Source organism: Ranitomeya variabilis, chromosome 2 (assembly GCF_051348905.1).
Source record: "Ranitomeya variabilis isolate aRanVar5 chromosome 2, aRanVar5.hap1, whole genome shotgun sequence".
NCBI classification, from domain to species: Eukaryota; Metazoa; Chordata; class Amphibia; order Anura; family Dendrobatidae; genus Ranitomeya; species Ranitomeya variabilis.
The window spans coordinates 676,467,228-676,492,820 of NC_135233.1; the positions used below are offsets into that span (position 1 = coordinate 676,467,228).

General features: G+C 40.8%; 1 protein-coding gene across 1 annotated transcript in view; it reads right to left on the reverse strand.

Annotated features, from left to right (window-relative positions):
* The window catches only part of PDE7B (phosphodiesterase 7B), a 638,072-nt gene that overhangs the window by 371,035 nt on the left and 241,444 nt on the right, over positions 1–25,593 (reverse strand). The window contains exon 2 of the mRNA XM_077289320.1: positions 22,119–22,179. Within this exon, the coding sequence (XP_077145435.1) occupies positions 22,119–22,179 (61 nt within the window). The remainder of the gene's footprint in view (positions 1–22,118; positions 22,180–25,593) is intronic.

Sequence of the window (25,593 nt, forward strand, 5' to 3'; positions counted from 1 at the left end):
ATTATGGATAAATATAATTCATATAATCCATATGATTATATTCTATATTTTGAAATTAAGTTCTAAAAACTGATTATTCAAAAACTGCATTTTAGAAAACCAGAAACCAATGTGTGAAAAATGCAACATTTCATAATAAATATTCCAAAATCGGGGCATTTTAGAATATGTTTATTCTACAATAAGCCGCTTTCTTGGATGTAAAGATGTAAAGATACAGTTTTTCTTTATTGATTGTGCTGGTAATTTTAGAGATGGTTGGCAAGGTTGTTTACTGTAAATTCTGTGAATCTCTTTCCCTCCTACACTTTTATCCTTACCTAACCTCATACTCTAGCCACTTCTAATAGATCATTATACTCCATACACTATAATGTGCAGCCTGGATATGGGTCATTTAGACCCACAAACTTGCTGCTGCTGCATTTTTTCTTACCAATTAAAGTCTAAATCATATTACTTTCATGTTTTCGTTTCATGTAGAATGGAAAAATATGGTCAAATAATTCTAGAACACACATTTTAACTCATAATTGTTGAGGAGCCCAAAAGCAGGTGCGTATTATCATCACAAACATTCTTTTATGTATTTTACAAAGCAACAATAAATCTTTAGCAAATGTGAAAATATGAAACTTTGTAATATTTCTTATTAGCGTTAAAGAAGTGACATAGTCCTGTATTTCCCTTTTTTCTGCCTGCACACATTTTGTAACATAATCAGAGATTTTCCCTGCTATGGAACAAAATCTGACCTGAAAGAATACATAAATGACAGGGAAGGGAGGGGGATGCAGCTGCAGTTTTTGGGGAGAAAATGGACATCATTAAGTCAAATGTTATTCAGTTTGGCTATCCATATCCCAATTTTGAGTTGGGACATGGACCTGGGTTTCTACAATGTCCATGTTAAAAAAAAAAAAATTGCAGTATGCACTAACCTCGCCTATTCTGTAGGTGCACAAATGATTTGGATCCCATACGGATTAACTGTATTTCATCTGATTTTTATGCACACATTGGCATTACTAACATAGGAGATTTTTGGGGGGTCTTGAAAATTTTAGCCACTGCTGATCTATTAAAACGGATGCCATACGGTTGACAATACGGATGAAAAGTTGTTATATGCTTGTATTAATTTAGCCTAAGAGAGGGAAGGAAGAGCTTTTCCCACAACCAGTAATCCATCTCACCTTTTTTGTTTCCAGATCAGGTTTGGCATGGAAAGAAGTGATCTATTTTGTTCAAAGACTGAAACGTTTGCTAGTATATATTTTATGTATGAAATTCATTTTTCTCTTGGTATATTGTATGTGTTGGATTCTAGGTTTAATTAAACAAGCACACAGTGTCCAATGATTCAAGCTGGTTAACAGGCTTTCTGGAGGGTATCCCAAGCACCTCAGTGTCTTCATTGTTAAATTACTCCATACTACATAACAATGCAGTTTTTGTGTGTTTTTTTATGGCAGCTTTGTTTTTATTCAATTAAAGGAACCTGTCATCATGATTTTGCAAATGAAAGTAGTGGTATGTCTGCGTAGGAGCCTGTTCCCCTATTAAAATGATACCTTTTTTTTGTAAAGCTCTGATATGCCAGTCATGAGAAATCTTGTGATAACACTGTATGCAAATCAGAGTGGCAAATGCACTGGGGGCGTGCCAATGCACTTGAAAGGAACAGTCAAATTGCATTGTCACGCTCCAAATGCACTTTCAGCCTGATTTGCATATGGCGTTTTCATAAGATTTCTCATGACTGGCATATCAGATGTCTATAAAAAAGTTATCATTTTAATAGGGGGACAAGAGTTTACACAGACATACTTCTACTCCCACATAAGAAAACGTGCTCACATGTTCCCTTTGAATTAAACAAAAACTGTAATACTGAGTTCATGGCTTTGTGCAGTATGGATCTATGTCAAAAATAAAGTGCTCAGGCCCTTTTAATTTGCTGATTGTGGATGTGCTGGAAATGTTTGATCGGCTAGTCAACTGTGCTATTATTAAATGGAAGCATCTAAGAGTAATATCTCAACCAATAGTAGACAATAAAAATACACTGCCCAGGCTGTGGAGCAATTGAAATGTGTTTCCTGAAGTCATGAGTTTACTGGTAGTCTGATTGATGAATGGATTTTGGCAAATGCCCGGAGAACCCCTCCCAGAATGCCTTTCGTTGATTTAATGGAGGAATATAGACGGAGTTGCTTTTTCGAGTTTAGGCTCCTTGTTTCCATAGATGGGTAATGGTAATCATACATTTAAGCTTCTCTACTTCCAACTTTTTGTGGCAACATTTTGAACAAGTCCCTTGCCTCCTTCAGCATGACTGTGCACTTGAACGCAAATCGAGAACCATAAAGGGCACAGTCACGCGTTCAGTATTTGGTCGGTATCTTACCTCAGTATTTGTAAGCCATTACCAGGAGTGGAACAATCATAGGAAAAGTCATCAACACTTCTACATTGTTCACCTACTCCTGGTATTGGCTTACAAATACTGAGGTAAAATATTACAAATGCAGATGTGAAATACTGACCAAATACTGAATGTGTGATCGTGCTAAAAGACATGTTTTGAGAAATTTGCTGTCATTAAACTTAACCACAAGAACAACTTTTTGATGAATTGGAACACTGATTCTGAGCCTGATTTTTCTTTCTGGGTCTGACCTCACAAATATTTGTTTGGCTTAATAAGCAAAAACCCCAGAAACACACTTCATAACCTTGTGGAAAGCCCTCTCACCGTTGTAGAGGCTGTTGAAGCTGCAAAGCAAAATAGAGCAACATGACATATTTATGCGTATGGTTTTAAAATAAAATGTCATATAACTCTTAGTTAGCAAAGAAATAAGAAGTCCTAGGAGGTAAAAGTTGGACCTGTCTATTGCTGTTTGACTCTAGACAATGAGGAAGATTGGTGCCACATATGAGTTTTGTGAAGACATCTGCCCAGGGGTTCTTTAGTGCTAAAACCAGCCACTCATCATACAGTAATCTCTAGATGATGATTTTTTGTCTAGAAACTTCAAACTTCAATCTATATTTTTCATATTCCTGTTATCTACGCAAATATTTTAGTTTGGAATAAGATTCCCTACTAATAAGATCAAAGCCACTGTATTTTTGTATGTAGTTTTTCTTTACAGTCTGAATATATATATATATATATATATATATATATATATATATATAACAGTATTGGAAGGGGATCACCAAGGGCAACATCCTTATGAATATTAACCTATTAATGTCTCATGACAGGTATATCAATCATGGAGCTGACCAGGGTATGCGGAGTGGGCTCAGGAGCTGAGCCTGCACCAAACGAAGCAGGAATTGGCTACATTAATTAGCTTTCATTTGTGTCTAACAGCTTTGGATGCAGCTGAATTCACATTCTGCTGATAGTCATTTAGATGCTGCTGTCAAACTCTGACAGCAGCATTTAAATGGAACATGCACCAGTGCTTACGCGTACCTACTTACATTAGCCAACAAGTTGATTGAGGGGAACCATAGCAGCCAAAGGCTTTTAAAGGAGTCCGAGATTTTAATTTTATTCTGTCATACCATAAGTATAATAGATCAGACGATCGCAGGTTCAAGTCTCTGGAGGGGACTAAAAAATAAGAATAAAAAAGAAAAAGTATTTAAAAATATTATAAAAATTCAAATCATCCTCCTTTTCCCACAATGAAAATAAAATAAAGAAATTTAAAAAATAATCATATTTAATTTTACCGTGTCAAAAAAAGTTGGAACTATCAAAATATGAATTGCATTTTTCATTTTGCTCATCATTACATGCCGCTTGGAAATTTTTTGTTTACAGTAGATTATATAGTAAAATGGAAGAAGGAGAGGAAAAAAACAAAAGCACAAAAATGAAAAAAATCACCCGTACGTTAAATTTTGGCTATTCTCGCTCCAATAACATATGCTTAGGGAGGTGAGTAGGGCAACACGTCTAATGGTACCTGTGGCATAAATGATCGGCATCTGACCTATTCTATTCTACCTGTTTTATGCCTATTCTGCTGCAGTATATCAATATAAGAACCTTAAAAAATGTTATTTTTTTGCCAGGTACAAAAGTTCTTTTAATTCTAGTGATTCAACTTTCATTATCTTGGTTTAAGAGTTTGTTTATGTAAGTACTGTACTTATTTCAGAAATGTATTTTGACTTAAATTCCATTTACAACCTATATTTCTAAGAATTGAAAGCAAAAAGTACTTTTAGAGGAAAGTAAATTCACTTCTATCTGTGACATGATTCACTGCAAATTTTTGACATATTGAGAAAAATTCTGTACTGTTAATCTTGTTTAACTGTTTACTTGTTCTTATTTGTATCTACAAGACCAGAAATTTTTTAGCATAACCTAAATTTGAGGCTTTTTATACTCCCGTGTTAGTTACGCTTGGTGCCTCTAAAGGAAGTAACACCCTTGAGAAGATTTCCTCCAGTACAAATTCATCCTGTCATATTATAACCCACTCTTTTTAATGCACAATCTATTTAACCTATGTCACCTTTCTATTTTTTCTTTATTCCTGGTTTTGGCCTCCCATTTGTGGGTACTTCTAGTATATCTCAAATTATTGCCTGTTATTTTAAGGTCAAGTAAGAAGTAAGACATAAAGAAACCCATTATGATTTCCACATACCCCACTTTCTACATCATTTTTGGTTTGTTTTCTTAGGTTATATAATTTTTGAGTCACACAGTCTACTTTAGCCCTTGCTTTCGTTAGGCAGCATTCACCACTTCTATGATCTAGGTGTAGGTTTTTAGCACAGCTGGAGACACGAAATACCGGAAGTCAATGTAATTTTTAGTATATATGTAAGCATAAATTATCTAGTTTGGCTTTTGAGGATTATAAAAAGTTAAAAATTGACTATAACGGAAGAAAAAATTATTACCAATTAGAATAGTTTAAAGTAATATACATAGATAATATTTACCTTTGAGCTCACATAGTCAAAAGTGACAGGGGGTTAGAGGTTTGTTTTGTTTGGTCAGCTTTCCACAGCAGCAAGATTGCTTATTTTCCTTGTTACTTCCGTATTTGGACACTCTCCTACATCCTTTCTCTCTGCATCTAGGCTGGGTGATGCATGTATGGTCCTCTTTTACATTAGTTTGACTGGAAGTTATTGTCCCAGCTGGACAGGGAGTCTATGTCTTGCTGTATAGTGCAGATTACCTGTTGAAATCCTCTCTCTGCTGCGAGACTTTGGCAGCTTCACTCTCTGTTTAAGCCTCCAGTAGCTACTTCTAGCTGCCAGATATATTTGGCTACTACTCTGGTCTGTTGCTTGTTTAGTCATAGTAGCCTTTCTTTTCTTCTGCTTACTTCCTTACTTTGGCTTATATTTTGACTTCCCAACTGTTTCTCACTTTTGCCCCTGACGTTTACCTCCTAAATATGATTCATCTTGATTATCCTTCTTTTTGCCACCTTACTCCACCAGTCAGCAGCCACTCTGGATGTAGACAAGGGGGTCCTGCGTAAGTCCATATCCCAACATAGGGACTTCAGGGTGAAGGTCAGGGTTCCTCTAGAACATGCTCGACAGAGTGGTTTGTGAAAAGCCTGTGTACTGAAGTCCTGTTGAGCTGCCAGGCTATCACAGAGCTTCATTACATCACTACAGAAGTGGAATCTTTGGTGATATGGTGTAGTTGGGGTAATTCTGCAGCTCTATCATGGCTAGCTCACCTTGGAGTTCCACCTGTACTAGTAACAAGTTTTATCTTTTATTTTAACTTCAAATACTACAAATAAGGTTATCTGTAATGTGGATTTGTGACGAATAATATTACAACAAATGGGTTTCTGTTCTTTAGAAAAATCTCTTAAAATTATTTAACTGCAGTATGAGTAATCATTTGCTAATGTTTTTAGCTTAATATCCTCGGCAATTCAGTCTTACAAACAGTCGTGTTGTTTATTGCTGCTTATGTGACATGATGCACTCTCTGAGTGTGATTTTTGCACCTTTTCTACCTCCTGAAGTACAAGACATCACATATCATGTTCTGTCCTCCCTGCTGTCTTCACTCTTCGGGCAGAAGCATGCTTCACATACTGGGCAGCAGATTGTGCAGTGACCAGTAAGAAGCAGCATCATTCTGTAGCAGAGCAGTGCCTTCATGTGTGGTCTGTGAAGAATCTGATTGTAACTATGTATGCAAAGAGTTGTGGCATGTCCACGCTATAGTTTTTCATCAGTAGGTATAGTTAGAAGAACTTACAAAACAGTCAACTGAATTAATTTCTATGGGACAAACTATTGACAATGATGTGTTAAAATGTGTGGTGTTTTCGTAACTAAATCTCTGTAAAGGTACTCAAGCAGATCTTTCTTTCATATCTATCTTTTGCTTTGTGTTACAGGGAACCTGTCATTGGATTCATGCTACCCAAACCATGTGCAGCATGTATAAGAGCCTGGCCGCATGCTCTACAATTTCAGACAACACATAATTTGAAGATCCTCTTCTCTTGTAGTTGATGGTCATGTGCTTTGGGCCACACCAATCGACAGGTTCATATAATAAAGTGGTTTAAAGAGTTGAAAAAGCAATTAGGATCAGCACTCAGACTTACAAACTCATAGGCCCCGATTTATCATCTGCAATTTTTTTTAAAGTCACTTTCCTTTTATGTTTTGTGGTATCAGTTCCTGTTTTTGCTGACAAATTCATCAAAACGGTGCATACAACTCATGAATTTGGGGCAAAGTAAAAAATCGTCTTTCTTACTGTCTTGGACTATTTTTGTGACTTTTGAAGATAAGTCATACGTTGACCCCAAAAATCATTACAATTTGAGCCGGAATTTGAATGTACACAAAAATGAAACATCTGGAAAAACTAACTAGGCTCCGTTCACAAAGCAACAAAAAACCCCAAAAAACAGGAGAACATATGTGAAACAGACTTCAAAAAAGGCAAAAATGGAATAATAAATGGTATGCAAACAAACAAATTAGCAAAAACCGCACAAAAAAACAGACAGAAAAACAGGTACAAAGGCAAAGCTAAATAATTGCCTTAAATTGTAAGCTTTTCAGCAGGTCCCTCATTCTTCTTGGTATTTGTTGAACGGTGTGTTACTCGGTAATAGCTTATCTTGCTTTCACATGTCCCCTCTGATGTGTAAAGTGCTGTGGAATATGTTGGCACGATAAAAATAAAAATTATTATTTAGGTAGATAAGTACGTACCGAATTACTTCTGCAGAGTGAACATAGACGGGCGACAAGTACCACAGTGGTGGTCCTGAATCGGCATGGGCAAATCAGGTCACTAAGGGTTTTTGTTATGTTATAGCATTTCTCGCCTTTGGTGAATTGTATTCCGATTTAAGAAGTCCTCTTTATTGTGATGACTGTAGAAAGGCTATGGGTTTGTCTATATTAACCACTGACAGCTATAGCAGAAACTCTTGTTAGGGTTCACATGTTCACTATTTGGTCAGTATTCAGTGGCGTAGGAAGGGGGGTGCGGGGGGGGCGGGCCGCCCCGGGCGGCACAGTGCGGGGGGGCGTCACAATGTGGGGGTGAGTCAGTGGCGTATCTAGGGGGGAGCAGCCGGCAGGGGGACGCAGTTGGGCCGCCTAATTCGGCGGTCCGCAGTGTCTCCCCCGGCGGCTGCATTCTGCCACCCCCCCCCCCGCACTGGGAGTCAGCTGTTCTCTGTGCCGACTGTCAAGCTGACAGCCGGCACAGAGAAGCTGCAGCGCGCCGGCTCCCAGTGTTCAATTGTACTGCATCTGAGATGCGAGTACAATTGAAGCTCTGACTGCCGGGTCAGAGCGATGCCAGCAGCGTGATCAGGTCATGTGATCACGCTGCTGACGTCACTCACCTGCGCGGCAGAGCAGGAGATGCAGATCCAGCAGGAGACATAGAGCAGTGGTAAGTGCTCCAGTGGAGCTGAAGACACCGAAGGTGCAGGGGGGGGATTTACTGTGAGTGGGGATGGGGGGCATACATTGGGGGGGGATTTACTGTGAGTGGATGGGGGGCATATATTGTGGGGGAGGGATTTACTGTGAGTGGATGGGGGGCATATATTGTGGGGGGGGATTTACTGTGAGTGGATGGGGGCATATATTGTGGGGGGGGGATTTACTGTGAGTGGGGATGGGGGCATATATTGTGGGGGGGATTTACTGTGAGAGGATGGGGGGCATATATTGTGGGGGGGATTTACTGTAAGGGGATGGGGGGCATATATTGTGGGGGGGATTTACTGTGAGGGGATGGGGGGCATATATTGTGGGGGGGATTTACTGTGAGGGGATGGGGGGCATATATTGTGGGGGGGATTTACTGTGAGTGGGGATGGGGGCATATATTGTGGGGGGGATTTAATGTGAGTGGGGATGGGGGGATATATTGTGGGGGGGATTTACTGTGACTGGGGGGGATTTAATGTGAGTGGGGATAGTGGGATATATTATTGGATTGGGGATTTACTGTGAGTGGAGATGGGAGGGATTTATTGTGGGGGCAGATTAAATGTGAGTGGAGATGGGGGATTGAATGTGTGTGGGGGGAGATTTGTCATGGGAATGGGGGGATTTAATGTGTGGGGGAGATCTGAGGACACAAAATGAAGAGCAAAGGGGGAGATGGGGGGCATATATGAGGAAACAGTATGGGGGATGGGTGCAGACAGCTTGGGGTCAAACAGGGGAATGTATGCAGACACAGTATGAGTAGCGATGTGAAAAACGTATGTGGACAGAGTACGGGGAGTGAGGGTGTTGGGATGTGTGCATGCGTAGCATGGGGGACAGTGTAAGGGCACAGCCAGGAGCGGACAGTATACCAAGGAGGGGGAGTGTGATGAGAGAGTACAGTATAAATACTGGGCGTTATAGGGGGGACACAGTGTGAGAGGACAGTGTGAAGAGGGGGCCGGTATAGAAAGGAGAGGTCAGTGTGAAGAGCATGTACCATAAGAGGGACAGTGTGGGGGTCATATTTTGTGCAGACAATATAGTGAGGGGAAATTTTTCATTCAGGAGCATTATAATGACACTTGTATCTTTAAGGGCATCATGTGGAGATTTTCTGCAAAAGAACGGAGAAGATGGAAGTCTGCAGAGATGGCTGTGGATGAGAAAACTCATCATGGGGTCTGTACAAGATGAAGAAAAGGAGAACGACTCCAGAGACGACGTCATCTATCAGGTACCTGGATGTAAATGTTATTTGTGATACTGACTAACTCTCATGTTTTTATTTATGTTAGGAGCATTAAAGGGGATGTCCAGGTTTGTGATGAGTCTGCAGTCATTCTTTGTGACTGCAGACTTCTGAGTTCTCACAGTGCGCCCTGCACACTGTCAGGATTCTCTGGTGCTGGCGATTTACATACATGCGGTCACGTGCTGACTAGACACGTGTGGCCTCACTCTATGAAAATGAACTGAGCGAGGCCAGGCACGTCTAGTCGGAATGTGGTCAGAAGTATACAAATCGCATGCTTGTGCTGACATGACTGTCCACCGGCCAGGGAGAATCCTAAAAGTGTGCAGTGCATTAGTTGTGAGAATTCAGAAGCTACGATGTCAGGATTCAGCTCTGCAGGTTCCAGTCGTCGACACATGGACACGTCACTCATATGCGATTTTCATACTCATGGTCCTGTAACAACGAGCTTCTCTTCTGCTTCTCTCAGTTTTTCACTGAACATTGGGAGCTTAAGGGCGAGGAGCTCGTCGGTACATGACTAAGTGTGAAAATCGCATACATTCTGGGGGGGGGGGGGGGGCGCCAAACTCGGGAACAGCCCCGGGCGGCAAAAGCTCTAGCTACGCCCCTGTCAGTATTTTACCTCAGTATCTGTAAGTCAAAACCAGGAGAGGAACAATCAGAGGAAAAGTATAATAGAAACATATGCACCACTTCTGTATTTATCACCCACTTCTGGTTTTGGCTTCCAAATACTGAGGTAAAATATTACAAATACTGAGGTAAAATACTGACAAAATGTTGAATGTGTGAATGTGGCCTTAGCATAACCTACTTAATTGGTTACGCTATTGATAAATTGTTTATATAATGCATTTTCAAGAGTTGGGTAGAGTTAAAAATAACCGTAGCCTTATCCAGCAATACCCTTCCAGTGATAATGAAGCCATTCTTCATATGAGAGAATACATTTGTCCCTGCAGCATTGGAAAACGTGTTTGGATTAAGTTTTGTGTTGAGAATTGTAAGCATATTATTTACAGGAAAAGACAATTCTACAGACAAAACCACAATACCAGTATTTAATTAGGCGGCCGGTAATATAATCGTGGTGTTATCTTAGTTGTAGGAGGTACTGCAGTTTTGCTCCGTGCAAAAGAGGATAACAATTAGACTACAGCCTACTAATATCAGTTCACTGCAAGGGCATCACTGCGGCACAAAGAGCTCTTCATTAGACAAGAGCTTGTGCTTGCTGCTTTGCTTCCAGTTTGCACTAACAATGTGGGAAGAACTGGATTCCCACATTCCTTCACTGACATCAGAAACCCGTACACACATTAAATCCACCTCTTCCTTCTCTGAAGAGAGGGAAAATAAATTGCAGAAGAAAACCTACATGTTACAATATTAGCACAATCTAAGCTATTTTAAAGAATCATCAGCTGCTCGGGGGAACATAGAAAAAGCACAGCTAAATAATCATCTCAACGGGAAGCAAAGAAAAGTTTGTTTCCATGTATGTATAGCATACTGTGCTTGCAATGTATGTTAGAGGTATGTTGGGCAAGTGTTAGGGCTAGTGGAACGCACCGAGTAAATAGAGATGTTTTTATTGATATTGGTGCATTCGCAGCCCAGGGTCCACCGTGCAGGAGTACCTGCTGCTAGCAACGGCGGCACTATATGGCGGTATGGACTAACTCAGTTAATTCACCGAGTAGCCGTGAAAGCAAAGCACTGTGCCCTGTTAGACTTCACAGAGGCACAGGCTAACTGCCCAAACAGAGAGCAGTCAGTGGTCACGCATGCACACAAAACTCATTGCCGGAGGTGCCAGCATTCTAGGGGCTTATTTCAGCCAGGTCCCTGAATACATACAAACACAAACTCCTCGCCGGAGGTGCCAGCATTCTAGGGGCTTATTTCAGCCGGGTCCATGAACACACTCTCACGTGGCCACACTGGCGCAAAGCACATAACAAAGAACAATACTAGCGTGCGGCCATGCGAGCCTTAAATAGTTGCAGCACATACAGGACCTTCCTAGAAGGACCAATGAGAGGCTGCCACAGAGCGTGAGCACCTACAGGACCTTCCTGAAGGACCAATGGCCTTAGCTGCAGTATCTGATCATGTGACCCTCGATCTCCACTGAGAGATCTTACTCTGGGCATGCTCAGAACGAGAAAAGCAGGACTTAGTCCCAGAAGCGTCTGCTCGCCGCTGCCCAGCACTGACTTCAATGGCAGAAGCAGGAAAGGCAGCAGTAACTCTTTGTACAGAGTCAGACTGAGCGAGACGCTGGGACCGACGTCTCTGCTGAGCAGGCTCCACTGCGGCAAGAGAAGAATGGGAGACCGCAGCGGAGATGGCCCGAGACTCCCCCTGTGCAGAGGCAGGAACTCGAACCCTAACAGCAAGTTTCACAATATATGCTTCTGAAATTTGCCATTGTATAACCATACCTTGCCATAGACACCCATATTAAAATACCATATACCATGCAAGGCAGTGCTATGCCATATAGTGGAAAAAATATATAGTACTATACGTCACTCCATCTGGGTAGAGGTGCCCGAGCAGGGATCCAGTCCATAAATATGAACAGACAAAAACTCGGCACTCGGGGGTTGAGCAGTAGAATAGAGGTAATTTTATTTAAGCAATCCAATTGCAATATACATTTGACGTTTTGGTAATAATTTCTGGACCTTCCTCAGAAAGCATCGGATTGCCATGGATGAGGTAGTTTCAGGAGAAGGAGCACAAGTAGTCCGGTATGTCTTCTGTAAGGGCTTAATCAGGCTGTACAGAAATTCTTGTGTTACAAAATTATTGCACGTAATAACATCGGCGAGTAGAAGAAAATCTATGATGGTTTCCACATATCAACAGTATATATCAATATGGAAAATCATGAGTGCCGAACTAGGACCAAAATTCAGTCCTGGCATTTGAGAACACAAAGGCCCACTTTCTGTTGTGAATGGTAACTATGTCCATGCACTTAAGGATTATGTCTGAATGTGGTGTACATCAGATTTACAGAACACAAACTGGTGTAAACTTCACTTTGATATTTACAGTCAAAATCCAAGGTATATTATGAGGAATATGAGGTTCCCTCCAGGAAAAGTGCGATTGTTTCTGATGGGAGGCATGAAAATACATGAAAAAAGGTCCTTGATATCCATTAAAGACAGTCAAAAAACAGTCAAGCAGAAAAAATCAGCTGTGATCCCATACTGTAATGTCTGTATACTCTCTTTCGCTTCCCCCCTGCCCTGGTATGATCAGACCATGTTCCTGTACTGTCAGACACAGCCATTACACAGCAGGGGCACATTTATAAGATTATCTGAGCACAGGAACATTTTATTTATTCACATCCAATTGTGGAACTTATTATTATTCCAAGATCTATTAATTGAAATTAATTTTTGTTCGTGGGAAAACCCCCTTAACTGTTCACAATAACAGTAATTTTTGATCTGGGGTACCCAAACTTTTACATGTCACTGTAATCCTGTCCGTTTTTCACCCAGAATCCTTTGGTTTAGGGGGCTGCCATATTATACTGTGTATTATGTTAAATGGCTTGGCTCATCACAGTCTAATGTTCCATTCCAGCCCATGGAGGAGTAAGGGGTCACCCATTGTGATTCTCATGGCTCTACTAGTACATTTCACAAAATCAGCAATTTGACAAAATCAAAGTGCAAATTTAACTTTTCTAAAATGTCTATTAGATCAGGATGTATTTATCAAATATGTATCGTGTAATCAGGATTGCTCTTTGACATTGCATTATGTATGAATACACAAATCTCATTAACACACCCATGTCAAGTACATCCTGTCTCCTTATATGTCAGTTTTGAAATATAGTGTAAGTATCAAAATAGCTCCCTTTATAAGGGAGGCAGTTAAAAAATAACACATAGGCAGACAACAATTAAGGAGTGGCATGCTTTGGCTTGACATGTCAGCAAAACCAGAATGCTAATGTATTACCTCCAGAGATCTATCCTCTTGTGCTTAATGAGATTGCCAACTATTTGGAAAACCCCTTCTAAAAAGCAATTATTTTCCCATTTAAATAAAAAAAAAAAGAGATGCTCGCCTCCCGTATCAGCACTGCTTTAGCGAAGTTGGCGAGGAGTCTTCTGGGATTTGAATGACACTATTACGTCATGTGAGCGCTGCAGCCAATCAGCAGCCAACAATGGACAGCAACGCTCACACCTTTGCAGGACATCTGCATTTCATTCAAAGGAAGTGAAAGAAAAGCAGCCAATTAGTGGCAGCTGATTGACTGCAGCACTCACATAACATCACAATGTCATGTGAACCCTGCACCAACATTGCTGGAACAGCGCTGGTGCTCATCGTCAGAAAAGGAAATTTGTACTTTATTAAAATGAAATTTTGATTCCACGCTCAGAAAACTTAAAAATTTAAAATCCATAATGCCATATATAAAAAAGCTAAGAAAGTGAGAAAAGCACCTGCCACGGTGTTTCAAGTATTGTGTCCCTGTCCACTTCATTTGATTAATACATGATCGTATATACATCCTGGCAGGTATTTGCTAGAGCAGTGGTGTCATCGCCATCATCAATGCTGCTCACCACTCGATTCGGAGGATTTGAGCAGAACCAGACAATCCTTTTAAGTCCACCTATTTCTTTATAACAAAATCTGTAGTTTTGCACAAGTGGATGCTTGTAGATGTTGGTAGATTACTGAATCTATCTTCATTTAGTGATGAGCGAATATACTCGTTACTCGAGATTTCCCGAGCACGCTCGGGTGGTCTCCGAGTATTTTTTAGTGCTCGGAGATTTAGTTTTCCTCACCTCAGCTGAATGATTTACATCTGTTAGCCAGCTTGATTACATGTGGGGATTCCCTAGCAACCAGGCAACCCCCACATGTACTTATGCTGGCTAACAGATGTAAATCATTCAGCTGCGGCGATGAAAACTAAATCTCCGAGCACTAAACAATACTCGGAGGACCCCCGAGCGTGCTCGGGAAATCTCGAGTAACAAGAATATTCGCTCATCACTAATCTTCATTTATTGCAAGTCATATTCCAAACAAGATATTGATTTATTTAATTACAAAATTATTTATTTTACAGGCGTAACAATAGCAGGCATTCAACCAAGCAAATAGGTGGAATAATGCTAATCCATTTCCATGGTTAGTAACACACATTGAATTTTGGGTGGAACATTTTAGCTCTCTTATTATAGTGGAACACATAATGACTATGTCCTAGTAAAAGATGTAATGAATATGTTATAGAACACTGATGGCTATAGGGCGGCTTTTCTCCAGTATCACAGTATCACAGAGTGTTAGACGCACAGATTACAGTAATCACCTTATCTTCTTGCATAACCCTGATAATTCCTCATCATTCAATTAACCTTTTGAACTTGTAGTGAAAATAACACGGTTCGTCCTATCAATGTAGACAACTTTAGTTGATTAAGCAAAAGCTATTCCCATCTCCAAAATTCTCTCCCAATATGTAGTAGGTGTAATAATAATAATATTAGCAAATACCTCAAATTAGAAATGTAGTATAGTTCTTCTGATTCGCTATGTTTCTTTACTCATGTGCAGGCATTGCAGGGCCTTAGGTATCCAACTAGCTTACTTTCACTATATCAGTGGTCGCAACCATGGATACCTAAGGTCCTGCAAAGCCTGCACATAAGGAAAGAAACAGTGCATCAGAAGAAATACACATTTATAATTGGAGGTATTTCCTAATATTATTATTATTATTATTACTCCTCCTACTAAACACTGAGATAGGATCTTGGAGATGGGAATACCCCTTTAAACTATGTTTACATGTCCAGTAGTTATTTCCATTTTTTGGATCTGTTTTGAGATGATAAAAACGGAAATAAAGGATCATTTAAATGGGGACAGAAATGTCCTAAAATATCTTCCCATTAACTGCAACAGGAAAGAAAGATATCTTGGTACCGTGTTAGCCAGTAGATAGAAAAATATTTAGAATTGAGAGTCCTCAGTGGTTGATACCTTTTAATGGCTAACTGAAAAGATGGTAACAAATTGCAAGCTTTCGAGACTACACAGGTCTTGAGTCTTTGCCTGATGAAGAGACCTGTGTAGTCTCGAAAACTTGCAATTTGTTACCATCTTTTCAGTTAGCCATTAAAAGGTATCAACCACTGAGGACTCTCAATTCTAAATATTTTTCCATTGACTGCAATACATTTTTGAGTTGGATCAAAAAACATAGTCCGCATATCTATTTTGTCCAGCCAAAACAAGGCAGATAGCAACTAGATTTTTTTTTTGTAATATCAACTGTTAATTTTTCTGTTTTTTTAACCCCTTAATCCCATTTGACGTACTATCCCATCGAGGTGACCTGGGACTTAATTCCCAGTGACGGGATAATACGTCATATGCAATCGGCTGCACTCACAGGGGGGAGCGCGGCCAATCGCGGCCGAGTGTCAGCTGACTATCACAGCTGACATCCGGCACTATGTGCCAGGAGTGGTCACGGACCGCTCCTGGCACATTAACCCCCGAAACACTGTGATCAAACATGATGGCAGCATTCCGGGGGCATAGGGAAGCATCGCGCAGAGAGGGGGCTCCCTGCGTGCTTCAATGAGACCCTCGGTACAAGGCGATGTGCTCACCTTGTACCGAGCGTCTCCTCGCTGCAGGCCCTGGATCCAAAATGGCCACGGGGCTACTTCCGGGTCCTGCAGGGAGGTGGCTTACAAGCGCCTGCTCAGAGCAAGCGCTGGTAAGCCTGCAGCCCTGCTTGTCAGATCGCTGATCTGACACAGTGCTGTGCAAAGTGTAAGATCAGCGATCTGACCCTATAGTGTGATGTCCCCCCCTAAAAATATTTAGATGTGTAAAAAAAATAATAAAAAAAATTCCTTAATAAAAAAATATATTGTTCCCATAAATACATTTCTTTATCTAAATAATAAAAAAATAAAAGTACACATATTTAGTATCACCGCGTCCTTAACGACCCCACCTATTAAACTGTCCCACTAGTTAACCCCTTCAGTGAACGCTGTAAAAAAAAAACGAGGCAAAAAACAACGCTTCATTATTATACCGCCGAACAAAAAGTGGAATAACATGCGATCAAAAAAGACGGATATAAATAGCCATGATACGACTGAAAACGTCTTCTTGTCCCGCAAAAAACGAGCCGTCATACAGCATCATCAGCAAAAAATAAAAAAGTTACAGTCAGAATAAAGCGATGCAAAAATAATCATTTTTTCTATAAAATAGTTTTTATCGTATAAAAGCGCCAAAACATAAAAAAAAATAAATGAGGTATCGCTGTAATCGTTCTGACCCAAAGAATAAAACTGCTTTATCAATTTTACCAAACGTGGAATGGTATAAACGCCCCCCCAAAAGAAATTCATGAATAGCTGGTTTTTGGTCATTCTGCCTCACAGAAATCGGAATAAAAAGCGATCAAAAAATGTCACGTGCCCAAAAATGATACCAATAAAAACGTCAACTCGTCCTGCAAAAAACAAGACCTCATATGACTCTGGGGACCAAAATATGGAAAAATTATAGGTCTAAAAATGTGGAGACGCAAAACTATTTTTTGCAATAAACAGCGTCTTTTAGTGTGTGACAGCTACCAATCATAAAAATACGCTAAAATACCTGATATAAATAGTAAATCAAATCCCCCTTCATCACCCCCTTAGAGAAAAATAATAAAATTAAAAAAATGTATTTATTTCCATTTTCCCATTAGGGTTAGGGTTAGGGTTAGGGCTAGGGTCAGGGCTAGGGCTAGGGTTAGGGCTAGGGTTAGGGCTAGGGCTAGGGTTAGGGTTAGGGCTAGGTTTAGGGCTAGGGTTAGGGCTAGGGTTATGGTTAGGGCTAGGGCTAGGGTTAGGGCTAGGGTTAGGGCTAAAGTTAGGGTTAGGGCTAGGGTTAGGGCTAGGGTTAGGGTTGGGGCTATGGTTAGGGCTAGGGTCAGGGTTGAGGCTAGGGTTAGGGCTACATTTAGGGTTGGGGCTAAAGTTAGGGTTAGGGCTGAGGCTAAAGTTAGGGTTAGGGTTGGGGCTAAAGTTAGGGTTAGGGCTACAGTTAGGGTTGGGGCTAAAGTTAGGGTTAGGGCTAAAGTTAGGGCTAGGGTCAGGGTTAGGGCTACAGTTAGGGTTGGAGTTAAAGTTAGGGTTTGAATAACATTTACAGTTGGGATTAGGGTTAGGGGTGTGTCAGGGTTTGGGGTGTGGTTAGGGTTATGGTTGGGATTAGTTAGGGGTGTGTTGGAGTTAGGGGTGTGGTTAGGGTTGGGATTACAGTTAGGGGTGTGTTGGGGTTAGGGGTGTGGTTGGGATTAGGGGTGTGTAGGTAAGGGTTTCAGTTAGAATTGGGGGTTTCCACTGTTTAGGCACATCAGGGCTCTCCAAACGCGACATGGCATCTGATCTCAATTCCAGGCAATTCTGCGTTGAAAAAGTAAAACAGTGCTCCTTCCCTTCCGAGCTCTCCCGTGTGCCCAAACAGGGGTTTACCCCAACATATGGGGTATCAGCGTACTCAGGACAAATTGGACAACAACTTTTGGGGTCCAATTTCTCTTGTTACCCTTGGGAAAATAAAAATTTGGGGGGCTAAAAAACATTTGTGTGGGAAAAAAATTATTTTTTATTTTCACAGCTCTGCGTTATAAACTGTAGTGAAACACTTTGGGGTTCAAAGTTCTCACAACACATCTAGATAAGTTCCTTGGGGGTCTAGTTTCCAATATGGGGTCACTTGTGGGGGGTTTCTACTGTTTAGGTACATTAGGAGCTCTGCAAACGCAATGTGATGCCTGCAGACCGTTCCATCTAAGTCTGCATTCCAAATGGTACTCCTTCCCTTCCGAGCTCTGCCATGCGCCCAAACAGTGGTTCCTCCCACATATGGGGTATCAGCGTACTCAGGACAAATTGGACAACAACCTTTGGTGTCCAATTTCTCCTGTTACCCTTTGGAAAATACAAAGCTGGGGGCTAAAAAATAATTTTTGTGGAAAAAAAATGATTTTTTTTATTTTCACGGCTCTGCGTTATAAACTATAGTGAAACACTTGGGGGTTCAAAGCTCTCACAACACATCTAGATAAGTTCCTTAGGGGGGTTATCCTTTTAAGGGTGTGGAACCTGAAAATAGCTGATAGGGATTTAGAGTAGGCAGAGAACTGTGCAAACCTGAAAGTTGACAACTGAATCATGGAATTCTCAAAGCAGTATGTATTTACCCTGAATACAGCCCAACTCCCTACATAATAAGTCTGTTAACTGTTATTAGCACTTTAGAGAATATTACAAGAGTGGTAGTTTTCTCTGTTTTCATATACCTTTTTATTTTTCTTGCACATATAGCACATTTTTGCATAGCTTTACTTTTCAAATCCATGTCAGAATAGCTGACATGGATTTCAAAAACTTTTTGAAAGTGTTCATCATTGATATTAAAATGAGCATTTAGTGAGCCAACCTCTAGCTGGACTCCTAAACCTATTGTCAGGATTACAGCCATGCTAATGTTAATGATTAAAGTAAGTTAGCCAGCTTTTTCAGGTCTGGAAGATCTAAGTAATAATGTATGGAGTTTGTGTTTTGAAATCTGGTTACAGGTTTGCTTTAAAAAAGTTGTACAATACTTTCAAAAGTAAGCCAAGGGTGCTGCAAAAATAACAATGTTTCTTCTAGTCCGAAGGGGTGTGAAGTGTGATCAACACTGCTGATTGGCTATTCATGTAGTGGGACACTCCCCCACAGAACTGCAACCCATTATGACAATAAATATCATGAATGTTTTTTCCTTTTTTTTATGCTTTTATCCAGAGTAATTTTAGCTTTGTTCCTTCTTATCCTTTCCTGTTCACATTTCTGGTCATCATCCGTTTGTATCGGATCTTGTATAAAAAAAAAAGAAGCTGTATGCGTTATAAACAGAGAAAAAAGCATATGCAAACTTTGGTTTCCAATTTGCATCTGTTTTTATTTCCATTTGCAATGGATCTGTTTTACTAGAGGTGTCTCTGAACACCCGTAATGTTCTGGGCACACACAGTGCTTAACCCCTTAAGCCCCAAGGGTGGTTTGCACGTTAATGACCGGGCCAATTTTTACTATTCTGACCACTGTCCCTTTATGAGGTTATAACTCTGGAACGCTTCAACGGATCCTGGCGATTCTGACATTGTTTTCTTGTGACATATTGTACGTCATGATAGTGGAAAAAATTTACTTGATATTACCTGCGTTTATTTGTGAAAAAAATGGAAATTTGGCAAAAATTTTGAAAATTTCGCAATTTTCCAACTTTGAATTTTTATGCCTTTAAATCACAGAGATATGTCACACAAAGTACTTAATAAGTAACATTTCCCACATGTCTACTTTACATCAGCACAATTTTGGAACCAAAATTTGTTTTTTGTTAGGGAGTTATAAGGGTTAAAAGTTGACCAGCAATTTCTCATTTTTACAACACCATTTTTTTTTAGGGACCACATCACATTTGAAGTCATTTTGAGGGGTCTATATGATAGAAAATAACAAAGTGTGACACCATTCTAAAAACTACACCCCTCAAAGTACTCAAAACCGCATTCAAGAAGTTTATTAACCCTTCAGGTGTTTCACATGAATTTTTGGAATGTTTAAAAAAAATGAACATTTACCTTTTTTTCACAAAAAATTTACTTCAGCTCCAATTTGTTTTACTTTACCAAGGGTAACAGGAGAAAATGGACTGCAAGACTTGTTGTACAATTTGGCCCATATGTGGGGGTAAACCACTGTTTTGGCGCATGGCAGAGCTCGGAAGGGAAGGAGTGCCATTTGACTTTTCAATGCAAAATTGACAGGAATTGAGATGGGACGCCATGTTGCGTTTGGAGAGCCACTGATGTGCCTAAACATTGAAACCCCCACAAGTGACACCATTTTGGAAAGTAGACCCCCATGCCTCACTCTAGTCTAAGATCAAAGCTACAGTACTAGAAGGTCCAAATATCTTTTATGCATTTTAAACTACCTCCTGTCTCGGAGAGGGAGAAGACCTCAAAGACCTGTTTGTAACAATTGTCTCATAGTAGTTGTCTAGACTTCGGGTTCAGGTATGCAGTGGGTGAGTGCCTGGCTATGTATGCGATTTGCATACATGCAGTCAAGTGCCAACAAGATGTGCACAGCCTTGCCCAATACAAGTGAATTGAGCGAGGCTGGACACATCTAGTCAGAATGTGGCTGGAAGTATGCACATCACATACTTGATGCCAGGACCGGAGAGTCCTGACAGTGTGTAGTGTATATGCTGTGAGGATTCACAAGTCTGCAGTCATGTAGAGTGACTGCAGACACACAAGTATACTACCCATCAGTTATAATCTTTTATATCAGTAGATGGATATATGAAATACTTGCGGTGGAACACTGCTGTCCCTTACATTATTGACTTTAATTGGAGATAAATAGCAGTATTAAGCAGTGTCTACTAAGAAGTGGATTGAAGCCAATCATAGTTAAAATTCCAGTTAAATTTTAGTTAAAGACTATAGAAACAATTAACATACGTTTACAAAAAAGCTACCTCCATATTACATCAGAACAATACCCCATGGGGGAACCATCGAGAAAACCAGACTGCAATACTGATAAAATAACAAAAGGAGCACTGAAAAACAACCAAACTGCAACATATACCAATTAATCAAACCCACAGACTCACATGCAGCACATAGATCCCTCCTTAGGTGCTAACAGCATCCCTTTATATATCTATACTCATGTGATTTCAATATAAGTGCGATTTATAAAGTGCAGTAGTAGTATTATACAACCTGCAGTAACCACCGATCAACCAAACCACTGCATGACCAGCTCTATCCTCACCTACTGTATTCTCACCCATCCCTTGTAGATTGTGAGCCGTCGCGGGCAGGGTCCTCACTCCTCCTGTACCAGTTATGATGACTTGTATTGTTTAAGATTATTGTACTTGTTTTTATTATGTATACCCCTCCTCACATGTAAAGTGCCATGGAATAAATGGCGCTATAACAATAAATAATAATAATAATAATATATAAAGGGATGCTGTTAGCACCTAAGGAGGGATCTATGTGCTGCACTCCAATACAGTAACAAAAAGCTAACTCTTTAAATAAGGAGACCTTCCACACATTTTCACCTTAAGATTTCTACCAGGCAGTTTCCAATTAGTCATTACAACAGACAGTAATGATGTGTCTACAACTTCCAGACATTTCTGTGAACAAGACAGCACAAGAATAAAATGGTAGCGTTTTCGTGAGAGGACATTCCATAAGACCCAACTAAAGTCATAATAAGGAGTTTATTTACCTGCAATGTTTGCTTCATTGCTTGATGCCAATAATTTGTTAGCTGCGAACGTCCTTGCAATGGTTGCTGTAGAGAGATCGCCAAGAAGCTATTTTCACGTGGCTTGTGGGAATTGGGATTCAAACCACAAATATCTTCCAGCCCAATCTTCAACAAGATTCCAGGCACATGAAAAAAGCACTTTTTGACATCAATTTTATGGCCTAATTCATCTTCTATTATATATATATATATATATATATATATATATATATATATATATATATATATATATATATATTTTAGAAATAGTATTTCAGTATATAAAAATATTTTAACTTTGTATTGCCAGCCAAAACTAATAGGATTATTTTGTGAATGAAAACTTCATGGCTGTACTCGTTTCACATTCACCAGAAATACAGGGGTAAAGCTTTATCACCTTTAGCATTTGCATTAGAAAAATGAAGACTTCTTACCTAGCATGCACACGCATCTGGCATTCTGATCTGGGTTGTCAAATTGGATTTCTCCACACCTCTGAAAGGGCAAAACAATATGTCTGTTATACGATTGTCCATATGAGATCTGCTGGTGAGCTATTATTATTATTATTATTATTATTATTATTCAGTTGTGGTACACGGCTTTATGAATGATGTATAAGTATAAAGTTATAAAGTACACATTATGCTAAACATCAGAATATCAAGCAGGAAACTTAGTCATATACGCAACTTAAAAAATTATTTCTAAGTTATAAAGAATATGGGACTGTTTTAGTTAAGGGTAATATTGGTTACCAACCTCCTGCCTTTCTACAGATCTGAAGTTAGATCACCTAAAACTATATCTCTAAAGTTAGCTGTTATTTGATGGCCATTGGCAGAACAATGCTTCGGTCGATCCTTTGATTGACAGCCATATTGGCCATCTTTCTCATACACAGGAGCATTGCTTGGCCAACTACTGCATTGCTCTCTGAGACATCTCTGTCAGAGACTTATCTTTGGTATTACGAAGGAATCAGCAGTCGGAAATTAGACATGTCAGATGGACATTTCCACCACCATCAGTAGTTTTGCTATCTTACATTAGTGTGAAGCTTGAAACTGGCCTAACCCATACTTTAAAGACTTTGCAAATCAAATACAAGATGGAATAAAATGGTTGAATGACCTTTATTGCAAATTAGAAAACATTCATATACTAACATGGTCTTATTAGTCCATGTAGATGTTGCATTTTTGGCACTGGTGGACACAGACAGAATATGGGCTCTTTATATGTAAAATAAAAATAGTTTGTATTCAAATTCAGTGCCAGTGCCATTCTAGCCATATGTCTGATATGTACAAGAACAATATATGGGAACATTCCAGTCCAGTAGCTCATCATAATGCACAATTGCACCTGCTTTGGAAGTAGAACTGGGTACCCTTACCTCTCCGGCCCCTGTGCAACTGCACAGGTCACACCAATGGCAATCAATCTTCACCATTATAGAAGACAAACTTTCCACCCTATTCTCAAGATCACATCTCACCACGTGTGCACTTGACCCGATCCCATCCACTTCATCCCAGTCTTCATCCCAACTCTAACCCATCACTTCAACCTATCAATAACAACTTGTGTTTTCCCCTCATGCCTCATGCTTCAAACATACCTACCTCCATCACATCTATCCTCAAAAAGTCCTCTCTTGACCCATCCTCTGTATCTAGCTATCGCCCAATATCACTTCTCCCCTTTGCCTCAAAACTACTGGAACAACATGTCCATTTCGGACTGTCCTCCCACCTCTCTTCCTGCTCCCTCTTTGACCGCTTACAATCTGGCTTTTGGCCGCATCACTCTACTGAAACTGCCCTAACTGAAGTCACCAATGACTTGCTGACTGCCGAAGTCAAGCGACACTACTCTGTCCTCCTTCTCCTGGACCTGTCCTCTGCCTTTGACACAGTGGACCACTCCTTATTACTACAGACCCTCTCATCTCTTGGCATCACAGACTTGGCCCTATCCTGGATCACATCATACCTAAAATATCGGACATTCAGTGTCTCCCACTCACACACCACCTCCTCACCTCACCCCCTATCTGTTGGAATTCCGCAAGGTTCAGTCCTAGGGCCCCTGCGCTTCTCCATTTACACCTTCGGACTGGGACTGTTCATAGAATCTCACGGCTTGCAGTATCACCTCTATGCTGATGACACACAAATCTACCTCTCTGGACCAGATATCACCTACCTACTAACCAAAATCTCACAATGTCTGTCCACTATTTCATCCTTCTTCTCTGCTAGATGTCTAAAACTTAACATGGACAAAACAGAATTCATCATCTTTCCCCCATCTCACTCGACTCTCCCAACAAACCTATTCATTAAAGTAAATGGCTGCTCAATCTCCCCAGTCCCACAAGCTCGCTGCCTCGGTGTAATTGCAGTGCCCCAGAGTCCTGGTCGTTGCAGTATTGTCGCTCTTCCACAAGGGGGAGTGATGGTACGTCTGATGGCACTAAAGGAGTTCACCTGACCAGGTATCACAGTCACACACTACACTTCACACTCCGGCCACCAGGGGGAGCAAAAGGTTCTATGTATTAGGCCACTCCTCACACTCTGGTAAAACTGGGAGTCGGATAGAAAGTTAGAGAGAAGCTGACTGGGTTTTGCCCAGGTAACATCTAGTGAGAGAGAGCGTTGCTTGGTAAGACTCAGGGAGGTCCCTGTCAGGGGTGGGATCCTGACAGTGGCCTAGCACGAGACAGATCGTTACGGAGCCGTGAATGCACCTCATTGCGGTGGCATCCTAAGAAAGGACACGAAGCGAAGCATATTGTGGAGAAGTGAGAAACGAGATCACAGCACAAAGGAGATAGAACCAGGAGGAGTCATGCCCCAAGATCGGCAACATCCTTCTGAGGCGCGTAGCCGGCGGCCAGAACGCCGAGGGAGTAATAGGCTCTACGCATTACTTTGAACTACGGCAGGGCAGTTAACTCTAGGTTGGCTGTCTCACCTTTACACCTAATGAAGACAACGGAGGCAATTGTGGGAGAGGGGCGTCTCTAGGGTCACTATAAAATAACTCCAGGCCTACCCCGTCATACGGGTGCTGTTATGGCTGGACCTGGTGGTTAGGAGCACCGGGAATGACCTGATAGTCAAAACTGCAAAATAGAGCGAGCTCTGGGAAGTGGGAGCTCTGCTGACCGCAGCCCTAATCTATTATCACACACACTAGAATTAGCCGTGGATCGTACCTGACTCTGCCTAGACGACTCTTCACAGCCTGAGAGGTAACTACACCTAAAGAGAAATATAGCCTCACCTTGCCTCAGAGAAATTCCCCAAAGGAAAAGAGCAGCCCCCCACATATATTGACTGTGAGTTAAGAGGAAGGCACAAACACAGGAATGAGACAGGTTTCAGCAAAGGAAGCCCGACTTACTAAATAGACAGAAGATAGATAAAGGGATCTTTGCGGTCAGCACAAAAAACTACAAAAAGCCACGCAGAGTGAGCAAGAAACCCCCCGCGCCGACACACGGCGCGGTAGGTGCCACTCTGCAACCCAGAGCTTCCAGCTAGCGAGACAATATCATGATAGCCAGCTGGACAAAACTTAGCAGGTACTCAGAAATATATTCAGCACACAAATGAACAACAAATGAGCTTAACAGGGACTTAGCTTCTGCTGAAGTAGACAGGTCATCAGGAGATCCAAGTGAGATCTGAACCAGTACAGATACATTGACAACTGGCATCAGGTAACGATCTGAGCAGAGTTAAATAGAGGAACCAGCCCAGTCTTAAACGATGCAGCTGAGGAAGCCACCTCCAGACCAGCAGCTCCACTTTCAGCCACCAGAGGGAACCCATGGACAGAACTCATAGAAATACCATTCCTGACCACAGGAGGGAGCTCAAGAACAGAGTTCAC